Raw genomic sequence first — 15,788 nt, forward strand, 5'->3', positions numbered from 1 at the left:
AAAGTTCTGCAGATACTTAAATCGTCTTTACTATATAATTAGTTATTACTATAGAACATTAGTGATATTGATGAAACGTATTAGGTGAAACATGGGAGCTTCTCAGTCATCATTAGATAATGAGAAGACTTTTTGTGGGATTAAAAGGTAAGTACACTTACCACTTTACGTAGGTACTAAATTGCATACTTAAATGTTTTACAGAGTCCAAGAAGTAAAGTTCTATTTGCATGGAAAAGAACATATTGGTAAGTAAAAAATAAATTAACAGTGAAGTTTCCACATTAGAGATTAATTAATCTAGTAACAAGCGAAAATATTACTCCCAATATGAGTTTAAACTCATATTTAAGAAATATTCAAAACATGTACGGTACCAAAGGTATGTGTTTTGAAGGGGGTTGTGGTGCCTGTGTTGTCGTCTTGCAAAGTAAAGATCCCATCACCAACAAAGATATTTACCTAGCTGTCAATTCGGTAACAATTTTTGTTTTTGTTTCTATCGTAACTAATACACCTCTATCTAGTGTTTAACTCCACTTTTGTCATGCAATGGGTGGAATATTTTTACGATCGAAGGCATAGGAAATTCTCTTAAAGGGTACCACCTTATACAAAAAGTACTAGCAAAGTTTAATGGTACTCAGTGTGGTTTTTGTTCTCCTGGAATGGTGATGAACATGTACGCTTTATATGAATCTGGAAAACTAACCATGAAAGATGTTGAAGACTCATTTAGTGGAAATCTTTGCCGTTGTACGGGTTATAGATCAATCCTCTCAGCATTCAAGTCGCTTTGCGCGGACGCCACTCCAGAAATAGTGGGGGAATGTCCAGATATAGAAGATTTTGCTCGTTGCTATAAAGAGAAATGTGCTAATAAATGTACGAATTGTCCCAATGTGGCACATGAAGCATTTCTACTTGATTTTTTTGATTCCCATTGGATTAAAGTACATACTATAAAAGATATCATAATTCTACTAAACACCAACAGCACAAGTTATCGACTAGTAGCAGGAAATACTGCTCAAGGTATATATTCGTGTCTTCCTAACTGTCACAATTATAATCAGTGACAATTACCTTCTATGACATTTGTCACAATGTTCCAGGAGTGTATCCATCATATAAAGAAAAGGTTTTGTTGTATATAGACATTACGGCTGTTCCTGAGTTACAAGCACGTAGTGCCCAAAATGATGTTTGCGTTTTAGGAGCAAACAATACTCTGACTAACACCATAGAATTTTTTTACGAAGTAGCGAAAAAATTTACCGGTTTTGCTTATTTGGAAGCCGTAGCTGACCACATTAGCTTAGTTGCAAATGTCCCAGTGCGAAATGTAATTCCCATCATTTTTTATTTCTTGTGTTACATTGTGTTTTTAGAGGGGAACTATCGCTGGAAATTTAATGATAAAGCACGATCACCATGACTTTCCCTCAGATATTTTTCTAGTGTTGGAGACTGTAGGTGCAATTCTTACAATTGGTAAGAGCAAATAATGTAATGAGTGACAGATGTGACCTAGTTTTTCTAGTTGATATAGACGGAACTGAAATACAACTCAGTCCACAAAGCTTTATCAACTATGATATGAAAGCAACACCGGCGTTGCTAAAAACCGTCACTTTAAAATCGTTTCCTGACACAGCAAAATATATCAGTTATAAAGTAAAAATAAATGTTTCGTTTTCTTTGTGTAAAATTTTGTTTATAGATAATGCCACGAGCGCAAAACGTTCATGCATTAGTCAACGCGGGTTTTTTGTTCCAATTTGACAGCAACAATGTTGTACAGAACGCCACCATCATCTATGGAAACATAAATTTGGAATTTGTACATGCCGCAGCAACAGAAAATTTACTAAAAGGAAAACACTTATTTGACAATTCTGTTCTTGAACAAGCTTACACAAGTCTAGCTAGTGAAATCAAGCCCGATGTTAGACCACCAGACCCATCCCCGAAATTTAGGCAACAATTATCAATATCCCTTTTCTACAAGGTTTTAATTTTAATTCAAAATATGAAGTATTTGACGTGTCATTTTAGGCAATACTTAGTACCGCTCCCGTTGGTAAAATATCATCTAGAAATAAATCTGGAGGACAGGTACTACAGCGACCTATTTCTACGGGGGCTCAAGACTATCAAACCAACGAATCTCTATACCCTCTTACTGAGGATATACCAAAAATTGAAGCCCTTCCTCAGACTGCTGGTAAAACAAATAACTTTCTTTGTCCAAACTGAAACTGCGTTCTAGGGATAGCACAATACGTGATAGATTTACCCGACTTACCGTATCAGTTGCATGGTGCTCTAGTTCTAGCCGAAGCTCCTCCAAATTCAGAAATTAACACCATTAACCCCAACAAAGCACTGGTTCTTCAATCAAATCAACCTCTAGATTTTAATTTGCTTATAAATGTTTTTTAGAGCATCGACGGTGTTACAGCCTTTTTCACTAAAAATGATATACCAGGCGACAACGTCTTCACTCCAATAATCAATGGTATCACTTCTAAGGAAGAAATATTTTGTGACGGAACAGTCAAATTTTACGACCAACCTCTAGGAATCATCGTTGGCACAAATCGGGAAGTTGTCAACGAAGCTGCCAAATTAGTTGAAGTGACTTACGTTCTTCCTGATACAGAGCCGTTACTTACCAGTCGTCAGATATTGCAACAAGGAAGAAAAGACCGAATTAGGTATTATAAAACATTGCAGCCTTCCAGAAAGGGTAATGACGTTAAACACGTCATAAAGGGTACTGTCGATCTCTATCATCAGTACCACTTCCATATGGAAACGCACTGTTGTCAGGTCGTACCAAATGAAGACGGCCTCGTCGTTTACTCATCAACACAGTGGATGGATGTAATACAAATTGCTATAGCTAAAATGTTGAACATCCCACAACACAGAGTTGAAGTGATCATTCGTCGTTGTGGCGGTGCCTTTGGTGCTAAGATAACTAGAGCAACTTTAATTGCGTGTGCTGCTGCTTTAGTAGCGTGGAAATTAAAAAAACCTGTGAGAATGTGGTTAGAATTGAAGCCTAACATGTCCGCGATAGGTAAGCGGTACCCATTTTCCGCAGACTACGAAGTCGGTGTTAATGACTCAGGTGTTATTCAGTACCTCAAGTCTAGTTTATACAGAGACACAGGTTATCAGTTTGACGAAGATACAACGTTTTTGTTAGAGGGAATGTTAAAGACGATGTACATGTCTGAGACATTCTTGATTGATATAAATTACACACTGACAGATACCCATGTGAATACTTGGATGAGAGGTCCCGGTAAGCCGGTATTCTAGTTTGCGCCCTTGTGTGAAGATATGTTATTGAAGGTTCCATAGAAGGGTTTGGATTTTTAGAAAGCATCATGGATCACATCGCTTATACTATTAATGCAGACCCTTTGCAAGTACGACTGCTGAATTTATCCGATCGCACTCCAGTTGCTAGATATTTCTCTGAACTTAAAACGTGGGCTGACATCGATAACAGAAAATCTGCAATATTGACTTTTAATAAGGTTGAGAATTGGGTGTCTCGATTCGTTTGTATGTTTTCTTTATAGGAAAATCGTTGGAAGAAAAAAGGAATAGCTGTCAATGCTTTTAGTTTCGATATGAACCCAATGGGTCCTTATTTATCTACTGTTTCTATTTTGCATAGCGACGGATCTGTACAAATTTCGCACAGTGGAGTTGAACTAGGGCAAGGTATTAACACAAAGGTATGTTCATACATCACCTTAGAAGCCTCAAATAACAATGATTGGTTCCAGGCGGCTCAAGTTTGTGCTTTTAAGTTCAGTATACCCCTAGAAAAGGTGCGAGTACTTCCGAGTAACAGTTTTGTGTCTGCTAATTCTAACACGACGGCAGCTAGTCTCACTTCGGACGCCATTTGCTATGTATGATGACATCCACATTAACATCTACTATACATACATAATTTTTAGGGAGTTGCCCAAGCTTGTGACGAATTGTTAGCGCGGATTAGCCCCTACAGAACAAAGGGTGCAAAATGGGAAGATGTTATAAACCAATGTCAAAAAAACTTCGTTAAACTTACCGCAACCGGAATGTAACACACAATTTAGTAAAACTTTCCCTTTTGCATTTTAAAAATTGTAGCTATTCACCTAAAGAACCGAATGTGAAAAAATATTCAGTCTATGCATCTTGTGCTGTAGAAGTTGAAGTTGATATCTTAACCGGACAACATTTAGTTAACCGAGTTGACCTGATTGAAGACACTGGAATTTCTTTAAGTCCCAAGATTGACATAGGTCAGATTGAGGGTGCTTTCATTATGGGTTTGGGGTACTTCACGACTGAAAAAATCGTTTTTAACTATGAAGGAAAAATACTTACGAATAACACTTGGACTTACTACGTACCCGGGGCTAAAGACATACCAGTTAAATTCAACGTAAAGTTGCCGAAAAATAATCCGAATCCAGTGGGTGTACTACAATCAAAAGGTAACTCCTAGATTCCATTTACCTTTATGTAACTAATACAAATTGACAGGAACCGGAGAGCCTGCTATATGTTTTGGATTCACGGTAGCCTTGGCCATCAGAAATGCGTTAGCTTCAGCCAGGGTCGATGCGTCAGCTTCTAATTCCAAGTGGTACCCTGTTGGTACGTACTTACAATCACATGAGAATCAGTTTAATGTATTCTTCTTTTCAGATGGTGTAACCGATGTCGAAAACGCATTTATGAATAGTCTAAATGATCCTTCTCAATATATTTTATAAAAAGTACTGTTCATACTATAGTGTTCGTTACTATTGTTGTACCTACTATATTAAATAAATAAACAAATTACGGGAAACAAAACCGGTTTTTCGCTAATGCAACATAGCCCCCGGTACTGATCTAAATACCGCAAACTCAAATTTCTCAGCAGCTCGGTATTAGAGAAAGGTTTTATTAATATAGCTACCGATTCGAGAGCGGTACATACCGACGAAATTTATAACGGTAGTGAAATCTTTTTACGAGAATGGGTACTACCCAATCTTCTCTAAATGAAGAAAATCCACAATCCACAAAAATCAAAAAGTACGTATTACAAAATTTGCTCACTAAATCAGTCGTGTCAATTTTAGTTTAAAGGAAATTCGTTTTCACGTACAAGACCAAGAACATGTCGGTAAGTACTTTTAACGAAAAAGGAGACAAAATTAACGTACGTTTTAGTTAAAACCGAAGACATTGATCCAAATACGAGTTTAAATTTTTATTTACGAAATCATCTCCACTTGACCGGAACGAAAGTAATGTGCCGTGAAGGTGGATGTGGGTCTTGCGTGGTTGTTTTACAAAACAAAGATCCTGTTACACAAAAGAAAATATTTTTAGCTGTGAATTCGGTATAAAGACTATATTAAAAAATTCGTTTTTGTAATGGTGTCCTTTCAGTGTTTGGTACCTATATTGTCGTGTAATGGGTGGAAGATTTATACTGTTGAAGGCATCGGTGACCCTTTGGTTGGTTACCACCCAGTCCAAAAAGTTTTGGCTAATTTTAATGGTACACAATGTGGTTTTTGCTCACCGGGAATGGTTATGAACATGTATGCGTTATACGAATCGGGGAAACTTACAATGCAAGATGTCGAAAATTCATTTGGTGGCAATATTTGTCGGTGTACTGGATACAGACCAATTCTTACAGCTTTTAAGTCTTTGTGTAAAGATGCCAATCCGGAGCTGCTAGGACAATATCCGGATATAGAGGATTTGGTTGTTTGTCAAAGAGAAAAGTGTGAGTGGGAGTGTGTAGAACAATCTGACAAGTCTGATAAAGTACCGACTTATACCCTTTTCGAAGACACATCCAAATGGATTAAGGTTCATACCTTGAAAGACCTACTCAAAACCATGCAATCTTACACCAAACTAACCTATAGATTGGTGGCTGGAAATACAGCCCAAGGTATATCTTTGTGTGTTGTAACGTATATTTTAAAACCACGTTTTAGGGGTATATCAAGCTTACGCTAACCCCGTTGATTTATACATAGATGTCACTTCAATTCCCGAATTGACTCTATATGAATTCAAAGGGGACTCTCTTGTTTTGGGGGCAAATATAACCCTCTCCAACACCATTGAAGTGTTCCAAAATATTGCCAAAACTTACCCGAATTTCTCTTATCTAAACCAAATGGCTGATCATATTGACTTAATAGCAAACGTACCTGTCCGAAACGTAAGTAACCTTTTTTTCTCTCTCCCTCTTTCTCTAACCCTGTTTTCTAGAGAGCAACTCTTGCTGGAAATTTAATGATCAAACACGACCACAACGAATTCCCTTCCGATGTATTTCTCCTTTTGGAAACCGTAGGTGCTCTCTTAACAGTAGGTGAGTAATGATTGCTCAGTTGATCAATTTTTCCAAAAACCGATTCCAGTTAGCGTTGATGGTACTCAAACTATTCAGCGTCCAAGCGATTTTATTAAGAACGAAATGAAACTAAAAATTTTACTAAAGGTTATTCTACCAGAGTATTCAAATCTGGTGAAACTAGTGAGCTACAAAGTCAGTATTTTAAAGATTTTCGCATGTCATACACATAGAAGGTTGTAGATCATGCCACGGGCTCAAAATGTCCATGCTATAGTAAACGCTGGATTTCTATTTCAATTTCATCCAAGTTACGTACTAGATAAAGCAACTATTGTGTATGGAAATATAAACCCAGCTTTTATTCATGCTTCAAGTACCGAAACAATTTTGCAGGGTGCAAATCTATTCGACAATCACACTTTACAGACAGTTTATGCAAATTTGTCACATGAATTAGAAGCTGATGTAAGGCCACCGGATCCATCTCCGCTATGTAGACAACAACTAGCTATCTCGCTTTTCTACAAGGTAATGAAAATTTTATTCGAGATGTAGACTGTAGGGTTTAATTTTAGGCAGTGCTGTTTCTTGCCCCGGATCATTTACTTTCCCCTAGACATTTATCAGGTGGTCCTGTTTTACAAAGACCGATTTCTAAAGGGACTCAAGATTATGAAAGCAATAAATCTTTATACCCTTTAACTAAACCAATACCAAAACTTGAAGCTTTGGCTCAAACAAGCGGTAGTGGTAGTATTAGTCTCACATAGAATCTCAGTCTGATAATTTAATTCTAGGGCAAGCAGAATACATCGAGGATATGCCAGATTTACACAACCAGTTACATGGAGCCTTAGTTCTAGCCCACGCTCCACCAAATTCCAAAATCATTCGCATTGACACCAAGAAGGCTTTGGTACTTGTTTGTCTTCTTTCTAAATTATTTATAAATTTACGCATTCTAGGAAATGGAAGGAATTGTTGCTTTTTTCAGCAAAGCTGACATCCCAGGAGACAACAATTTTACTCCTTTAGGGTTATCTTACATTAACGCCAAAGAAGAAATATTTTGTAGCGGTAGAGTCATGTACTACGAACAACCCATTGGAATTTTAGTAGGGTACCGAGAAGACGTCGTTCAATACGCTATCAATTTAATAGAGCTAATCTATGACGAATCTAACGTAGAACCTATGCTTTCAACTCGACAGATTTTAAAATCAGGTCGTACGGATAGAGTTATCCACGTTAGAACGGTGCAACCAAAACGAAAAGGCAATGATGTTCAACATGTACTAAAAGGTACTTTTGACATTTATCAACAGTACCACTTCCACATGGAGCTGCAATGTTGCAATGTTATACCAACCGAAGATGGACTGAACGTTTACCCATCATCTCAGTGGATGGATTTGACTCAAGTAGCCATAGCCAACATGTTGAAAATTCCAAATAACAAAATAAATGTGACTATTCGACGATGTGGAGGGGCATTTGGGGCCAAAATCACTAGAAATGGCCTTGTGGCCTGCGCGGCAGCCTTAGCTTCGTGGAAGTTGCGGAAACCCGTCAAGTTATCTTTGCCGTTAAAAACCAATATGGCTGCTATTGGAAAACGATTTCCACTTTCGACTGATTATGAAGTAGGAGTTAATAATAGTGGGATTATCCAGTATCTTAACTGTCGCCATTATACGGACGTAGGAGCCCAAAGAAACGAAGACATTTCCAACGAAGTTGTGAATTTTTTTAGCGCGAGTTATGTCCCGGATACATTTACGATTGATGTAAACAAGACAATTACTGATACACCTACTAACACCTTTGCCAGAGCTCCAGGTACGACTATCAATTTTTTGTCTTTTTTACATAGTTGGTTTTAGGGACGTTAGAAGGATTGGCTGCTATTGAGTCTATAATAGAACATATTGCGATTAGTTTGAATGTCGATCCAATAGAGTTACGACTTCGTAATCTCAGGACTGATACACCGCTTGCTAAATATGTCAATGAACTGAGAACATGGGCCAACGTAGATACGAGGAAACAAGAGATAACGGATTTTAATAAGGTTTAGATATAAATAATGTAATAATAGTCTAAATGGTGCAATTTTAGGAAAATCGATGGAAAAAGAAAGGTATAGCGGCGGTACCCATGGCATACGAATTAGCCATAGGTGGTCCGTATGCAGCCATGGTTTCGATTTTCCATGGAGATGGTAGCGTACAAATTTCGCATGGAGGGGTGGAAATTGGCCAAGGAATTAACACTAAAGTAAATAAACTTTATGACAAAACTAACATAATAGGGGACTTTTAGGTCATTCAAGTGTGTGCGTACAAACTTGGAATACCAATGGAAAAAGTCTCCGTAGTACCTAGCAGTAGTTTCGTGGCAGCAAACTCTACGCAAACTGGTAGTAGCATAACGTCAGAAGCTGTGTGTTATGTATGTCTTATAATTCTAAAAATTTAGTCCCACTGTAGAAATTTCCAGGGTACCATTCAAGCTTGCGATCAGTTATTAGCACGAATAAAACCTGTCCGCGATAGATTAGGAAATCCAACCTGGGAACAGCTAATTCAGAAATGTTTTGAAGAATTTATAGATTTGACAGCTAGGGGACAGTAAGTACCCACGACTAACAATCTAAGATCACCGAATCCCTCTTAGGTACTCTCCAAACGAACCCAACGTCCAAACCTACCAAGTCTACGGTGTCTGCGCTGCTGAGGTACTTCTTGATGTATTGACGGGTCAATATTTAGTCACCAGAGTCGATTTAATAGAAGACACTGGTGAATCCATGAGTCCCGAAATCGACATTGGGCAAGTCGAAGGGGCGTTTGTGATGGGAATGGGCTACTACACGACGGAACAAATCGTTTACAATTACGAAGGCAAACTTTTGACGAATAACACATGGACTTACCATCCCCCAGGCGCTAGAGACATACCGATTAATTTTAACGTGAAGTTCCCTAAGAACAACCCTAATCCTGTGGGAGTTTTAAAATCGAAAGGTACGTTGCAGGTTTTTGTTATAAGTATCTAATGGTACTTTTGACAGCAACGGGAGAACCCGCGGTTTGTTTAGCAGTGGCTGTTCCTTTAGCGATACGACACGCCGTAGCGTCGGCGAGGGCTGACGCAGGAACGTCGGACTTGTGGTACCCAATTGGTAAGGTCTTCTTAAACAACGGATTTGGTACTTTGGTACTGTTGTGTTTACAGATGGACCTACAACCGTGGAAAATGTGTTTTTAAACTGTTTGAATGACCATACGCACTATACCTTGTGAAAAATAGTACGTTATTGTATGAAGATAAGGCAAACAAGTTTATCTCAGTGTAAATTTCTCCGTTTATCGTTGTAAAAGTTTCTGTCATCTAAACATAATTACAAAATAAAGGTTTGGTTACACGGATTGTGTTTAAATGAATCTGCGCTTCAAATCAAATGAATTTATCTTCAGCGGCTCTGACGAGAAAATTGATGCTAATTTTGTTCTAATCCGAGCATCCTGCTTACTAGAGTTGTATAAATCGGTACTTCACCTAGATGAATTGGAGGCAGTGAAGCAATGTTTGTTTTATTATTATTATTTTTATTAAAAAGTAAACTGACAAAATCTCAAGACAAATCTAAAACACAATTAAAAAGCAAATTCTTAAATAATAACGATGACCTTTAAAAATGAATAAAAATAAACCTTGGCATTAAAATAGTTGCGAGTCATCCAATTCGTTTCTGAAGAAGAGTATATAAGGATTGTCTTGCAGTGTTGTTAAATATTTTGGAAAAACCAATCATTCCGTGTGGATGATATAACAAACTTCATAAAGAAACATTTTATTGAATAATATTGCTAACAGATTTGTGAATTATGAATATGATTATCATTGTGTGTGAAGCATGCAAACAAGTATCATTATATAACCAAGGCTCAGAGAATTATTCATCAGTTTACTGTTTACTTTCGCACTCGTATGACTGTCGAGACGTTTAATTCGTGCGGTGAAGAAAACTCTATATTCTACCTTGAAGAAAGAGTGAGCTGCAAAAATGTCCCCAGAAATAAAACAGTGAGATTTGCGTTTAGTTAAAATTCAGATACAATAGCTTTTTTTTTAGAATTCAACAAATTAAATTCCACTTGCAAGACAAGGAATACACCGGTACGTAACAGTGTAATTGTTACAATACTAACAGTAATAATTATTTCCGCATGTAGTCAATGTGGAGGAAGTGACCCCTAACACATCTCTAAACACCTACATCAGGAAAACGTTACAACTGACAGGCACGAAGGGTGTGTGCCATGAAGGGGGTTGTGGTGCATGCATTGTTGTATTGTACAGCAAAGATGTAAACACAGATAAAGATATCTATCTAGCCGTAAATTCGGTAAATTATACAACTTCCCACTGCGACCCTTTTAACTCTTCCCTTGCAGTGTCTCATCCCTCTCCTGTCTTGTAATGGCTGGAGAATTTATACGATTGAAGGAATAGGAGACCCTGTCAAGGGTTACCATGTCATCCAGCAAACTTTAGCGAATTTTAACGGAACACAATGCGGCGTGTGCTCTCCAGGAATGGTGATGAACATGTACGCGTTATACGAATCAGGAAAATTAACAATGAAAGAAGTCGAAAACGCGTTTGGTGGCAATATATGCCGCTGCACCGGTTATAGGCCAATACTTTCGGCTTTTAAATCGCTGTGCACAGATGCTAGTCCTGAGTTACTTGGTCAGTATCCCGATATAGAGGACCTGAAGATGTGCAAAAAAGATAAATGTGAAAAGAAGTGCCCGACAAAGTGTGACAGGGCGAATAAAGAACCTTTCTATCACCAGCTGGCCGATTCGAGATGGATGAAGGTATACTCTTTAAGTGATTTACTTTCTGTTTTGCGAACGGCAGGCAAGGCGTCTTATAAACTGGTCGCAGGAAATACCGCGCAAGGTATTATCGGATTATTGATAACATAATCCTCAAATTTGCTTATTATCTTTTTAGGAGTATTTAGCTCCTACGGAGGCTCTGCTGATATCTACGTTGATGTCATGTCTGTCCCTGAATTAAAAGTTCATGAATTTGTTGATACTACGTATGTATTAGGAGCAAATACATCTTTAGCGATTGCTATGGAACTCTTCACCGAAGTAGGGAAAGAAAAGCCTCAATTTGCTTATCTCACACAATTAGCTAATCATATTGATTTAGTTGCTAACGTTCCTGTGAGGAATGTAAGTGAGCAAAACTTTATGGCTATTGTTTCATACCATATTTTTAGACTGGAACAATAGCCGGGAATCTTATGATCAAACACGACAACCACCATTTTCCATCCGACATTTTTCTCATTTTGGAAACAGTGGGAGCAAAACTAACAATCAGTCAGTATTTTAATCACCATTTAGTAACAATATTAAAACTTTTGTTTAAGCTGATACTGATGCACAAGAAGTCCAAATGTCGCCAAAAGACTTCTTAAATTACGACATGACGTTAAAAGTTGTAAAAACTATCGTTTTTCCGAGTTATAACGTTGATAATGTAAAATACGTGAGCTATAAAATTATGCCACGAGCACAAAACACTCATGCAAACGTAAATGCCGGATTTTTATTCCAATTCAACACTAACGGCACTCTAGATTCTGCTAGAATAGTCTATGGAAACATAAATCCGACTTTTGCGCATGCGTCAGAAACTGAAAAATTATTAACTGGGAAAAATTTGTTTGACAACGCGGTTTTACAACAAGCATTTGCCTCTTTATTAGATGAATTAACATGTGACTTAATTCCACCTGATCCGTCACCGGAATATAGAAAACAACTGGCGGTAGCACTTTTCTATAAGGTAAGAACTGACACCCCGACAACTAAGACTGCACTTCCGGTTTTAGGCAGTTCTGAGTATTGCGCCCGCTGATAAATTATCACCGAAGAACCAATCAGGTGGTCCTATTCTAGAAAGACCCATATCTACAGGTGTACAAGACTACGAAACCAACACCTCTCTCTACCCCTTGACGCAAGCGGTACCCAAAATTGAAGCTCTTGCCCAAACTTCCGGTACTAAATCACTCAATTGTAACACTTAATCAATGATATTTTTAGGACAAGCTCAATACATTCACGATTTGCCCGATGTTCCTCATCAGTTGTTCGGTACGCTTATTCTAGCAGATGCCCCTCCAAACTCCATTATTAAAAATATAGACGCTAGCAAAGCTCTAGTAAGTTTACAACATTTGAAGTTGTGAGTTCATGTTGTGGTTCTAGGAAATTGAAGGCATTGTCGCATTCTATAGCAAAGACGATATTCCCGGCAAGAATAACTTCATGCCTTTGGACTTTTTCAAAGAAGAAGAAGAAATTTTTTGTTCGGGGCGTGTTCTTTACCATCACCAACCAATCGGGATTTTGGTTGGTAACTCTCAGGCCGTTGTACAAAGTGCAATAAGCCTGATTGAAGCAACCTACGATCCTCCTACAGTAGCTCCGTTACTTACAGTACGGCAAATTTTAAAAGAAGGTCGTACTGACCGAATTCACGATGGAAAAACAATTCAACCGACGAGGAAAGGCACAGATATCACACATGTGATTAAGGGGACTTTTGACGTTTATCAGCAGTACCACTTTCATATGGAATCGCAATGCTGCAGCGTCGTACCGAACGAAAACGGTATAGACATTTATCCCTCAAGTCAGTGGATGGATCAAATCCAAATAGCTGTTTCTAAAATGCTTGAAATCCCTAGTAATAAAATTAACGTGACTGTACGTAGACTAGGTGGTGCCTTTGGTGGTAAAATTAGTCGGAACGGGTTAGTGTCCTGTGCGACAGCTCTAGCAGCGTGGAAACTACACAAACCGGTAAAAGTCTATATGTCCCTCACAGATAATATGCATGCACTTGGAAAACGATTCCCATTTTCGACTGACTATGAAGTCGGTCTTAACAATCAAGGGATTATTCAATATATGACATGCACCCATTATTCGGACTTGGGGTCCATTTCTAATGAAAATCCTGCCCAAATAATCGTTCTAGATTTTAAGGGAAGTTACGTTAATGACACTTTTAAACTAGATATGAAGTCAGTAAATACTGATACTCATCACAACACGTGGACACGAGCTCCAGGTAGACTTTTTCTTTTTTCAAAGGTAGAAGATATCATCTCTTTGTAGGTAGTACTGAAGCTTTGGGCTCGATCGAAGCGATAATGGAACACTGTGCCATGGAACTTGATATGGACCCCATAGAACTTAGGAAAGCAAACTTTCCACAAGATTCCCCGATTTCGGAGTATATTGATGAGTTAACAACATGGGCGGAAATTGATAAGAGAAAACAGTCTATACTAACATTCAACAAGGTGAGCACTGATTTCTTAGAACTGTTGATTTTATTGGTGTCTCTAGGAGAATCGATGGAAGAAGAAAGGTTTGTCTGTGGTACCTATGACCTACTTTTTTGGACCCTTTGGTCCATATTCGGTCTTGGTCTCTATACTTCATGGTGATGGATCCGTCCAGATATCTCACGGAGGCATCGAAATGGGACAGGGCATCAACACTAAAGTAATCACCCACTTTTCGATTACCTTTATGAATGACCGTAATTTTAGGCAGCCCAAGTGTGCGCGTACAAGCTTGGCATTGATTTAAATTCCGTCGTCGTAATTCCAAGTAATAGTTTTACTACTCCGAATAACGTGGTGTCCGGCGGAAGCCTCACTTCTGAAGCCGTCTGCTATGTAAGAATTTTCTCCCGTAAAGAAAAAAACCTAACTGTGATTCTAGGGCGTAATCCAAGCTTGCGACACATTAATAGCTAGGATTAAACCATACAAAGACAAACAACCCAATGGTACTTGGAAGGATTGGGTAAAGGCTTGCCACGGGGACTACGTCAATTTATCCGCCATCGGAATGTAAACCTTACCCGAATGTAATTTAGTACCTCACACCTGATTTCCAGGTTTTCGCCAAAAGAACCTAATGTTCAAGCATACAAAATTTACGGAGCCTGTGCTTGCGAAGTTCTGGTGGATATACTCACCGGTCAACATATTGTTAGCAGGGTCGATCTACTTGAAGATGTGGGCCAGTCTATGAGTCCTCTAGTTGATATAGGGCAAATTGAAGGTGCTTTTATCATGGGATTGGGTTACTACACCACGGAAGAGATTATTCACAACTACGAAGGGAAAATCTTGACGGATAGAACTTGGAATTATCGCCCACCGGGCGCTAAAGACATTCCGGTTGATTTTAGGGTCCGATTAAAAAAAAATAATCCCAATCCGGCGGGCGTGTTACATTCTAAAGGTAAGCGGCGCTTTCTATTTTATGACAACTTGGGAGCATTTCATAATCTTGACACTCTGGATGGTCCTAGTGCTAATGGTCAACGTGAAACTTATGTATGAATTGCCGAGATTGTCTCGATACTATGATGAGTATCGAGACAATACGGGTCCTTTGGTTTTTGGTATCTAATCAGTATCTCCTATTTGTAAAAAATAATCAAGCGAAATCAAACCGAAATATCCGGAGTGTCCAAGGTTGGCCCATTATTCGTGCATCTAAAGGTTCGATATTTTAATTTTGAAGTGTTGTTTTGACAGCTACTGCAGAGCCTCCTTTATGTCTGTCGATAGCTGTACCGCTTGCGATCAGGAACGCGGTAGCGTCAGCAAGAGTGGATGCTGCGTCGACTAACGCAAAATGGTTTCCTATTAGTAATGTCACCTGTAAATGAATCGAATTTGGATTAAAAGTCTTTGTTTCAGATGGAACCACAACTATAGAAAAAGTATTCGTGGAAAGTTTAAATAATTTTAAGCAATATGTCTTGTAAATTTGCTTCGAATAAATATACTTTCTATCTTGTTGTTGTTCGTAACGGATTTCTAAAGAGCAGATTGTACTGAATTTCCCTATCTTCTTAAAGTCAACATGCCGCTTATTTATAAGAGTTTTTCAAAGTAGTACTCAGAGGGGCCTGTATAGGGTGAACTGGAGAGGTAGTAATTGCTTTTGTTCCATTTATTTTTGGAAGTACAATCAGCACTCCAATACTTTCTGGTAAACAACTAGTAAGTATACAGATTTATAGATATTTTTTGGAAAAACGACGGAAACTTCTAAAAACACGTTAAATAAGATTTGGTAACGAAACTTATTTTAAATGTTGTGTGCAACATATGTATTCAGGTATTACAACAGTATTAAAATATGTGCCAAAAAAATATTTATCTCGAGTGGATAATTGATTGTAAACAAAATTTACAAAAAATAATGATTAGATAAGATCGGTAAAGTGTTTCCAAATTTATGTAAATAATTATCGCTATATAAACAAG

At 38.1% G+C, this 15,788-nt stretch overlaps 3 protein-coding genes across 3 annotated transcripts; all 3 read left to right on the forward strand.

Annotated features, from left to right (window-relative positions):
* The first annotated feature begins 64 nt into the window (after window positions 1-64).
* Window positions 65-4,875, forward strand: LOC135141650 (xanthine dehydrogenase-like). Its single transcript, XM_064072934.1, has 18 exons — window positions 65-147; window positions 205-248; window positions 305-477; window positions 528-1,035; window positions 1,116-1,345; window positions 1,392-1,494; window positions 1,544-1,677; window positions 1,724-2,011; window positions 2,059-2,227; window positions 2,273-2,391; window positions 2,446-3,316; window positions 3,367-3,554; window positions 3,600-3,758; window positions 3,810-3,938; window positions 3,987-4,111; window positions 4,162-4,511; window positions 4,561-4,674; window positions 4,726-4,875. The coding sequence occupies exons 1-18, from the start codon at window positions 92-94 to the stop codon at window positions 4,791-4,793; spliced, it is 3,828 nt and encodes a 1,275-aa protein (XP_063929004.1). The 5' UTR covers window positions 65-91; the 3' UTR covers window positions 4,794-4,875.
* A 117-nt stretch (window positions 4,876-4,992) lies between these two features.
* LOC135141244 (uncharacterized) lies at window positions 4,993-9,822 on the forward strand. Its single transcript, XM_064072160.1, has 18 exons — window positions 4,993-5,100; window positions 5,148-5,191; window positions 5,239-5,411; window positions 5,461-5,977; window positions 6,024-6,253; window positions 6,304-6,406; window positions 6,456-6,583; window positions 6,632-6,919; window positions 6,967-7,135; window positions 7,189-7,307; window positions 7,357-8,230; window positions 8,275-8,462; window positions 8,510-8,668; window positions 8,714-8,842; window positions 8,891-9,021; window positions 9,068-9,417; window positions 9,465-9,575; window positions 9,629-9,822. Exons 1-18 carry the CDS (start codon window positions 5,042-5,044, stop codon window positions 9,694-9,696), a joined length of 3,840 nt encoding a protein of 1,279 aa, XP_063928230.1. The 5' UTR covers window positions 4,993-5,041; the 3' UTR covers window positions 9,697-9,822.
* Window positions 9,823-10,178: 356 nt separating this feature from the next.
* Window positions 10,179-15,314, forward strand: LOC135141245 (xanthine dehydrogenase-like). The gene is made up of 17 exons (XM_064072161.1): window positions 10,179-10,480; window positions 10,530-10,573; window positions 10,630-10,802; window positions 10,852-11,365; window positions 11,420-11,649; window positions 11,697-11,799; window positions 11,850-12,268; window positions 12,315-12,483; window positions 12,529-12,647; window positions 12,694-13,561; window positions 13,609-13,796; window positions 13,843-14,001; window positions 14,049-14,177; window positions 14,224-14,354; window positions 14,402-14,751; window positions 15,051-15,164; window positions 15,216-15,314. Exons 1-17 carry the CDS (start codon window positions 10,461-10,463, stop codon window positions 15,281-15,283), a joined length of 3,798 nt encoding a protein of 1,265 aa, XP_063928231.1. The 5' UTR covers window positions 10,179-10,460; the 3' UTR covers window positions 15,284-15,314.
* The last annotated feature ends 474 nt before the right edge of the window (window positions 15,315-15,788 follow it).

This window comes from Zophobas morio, unplaced genomic scaffold (genome assembly GCF_036711695.1).
Source record: "Zophobas morio isolate AGI-343-1 ecotype UQ-CSIRO unplaced genomic scaffold, CSIRO_AGI_Zmor_V1 ptg000044l, whole genome shotgun sequence".
Taxonomy (NCBI): Eukaryota; Metazoa; Arthropoda; class Insecta; order Coleoptera; family Tenebrionidae; genus Zophobas; species Zophobas morio.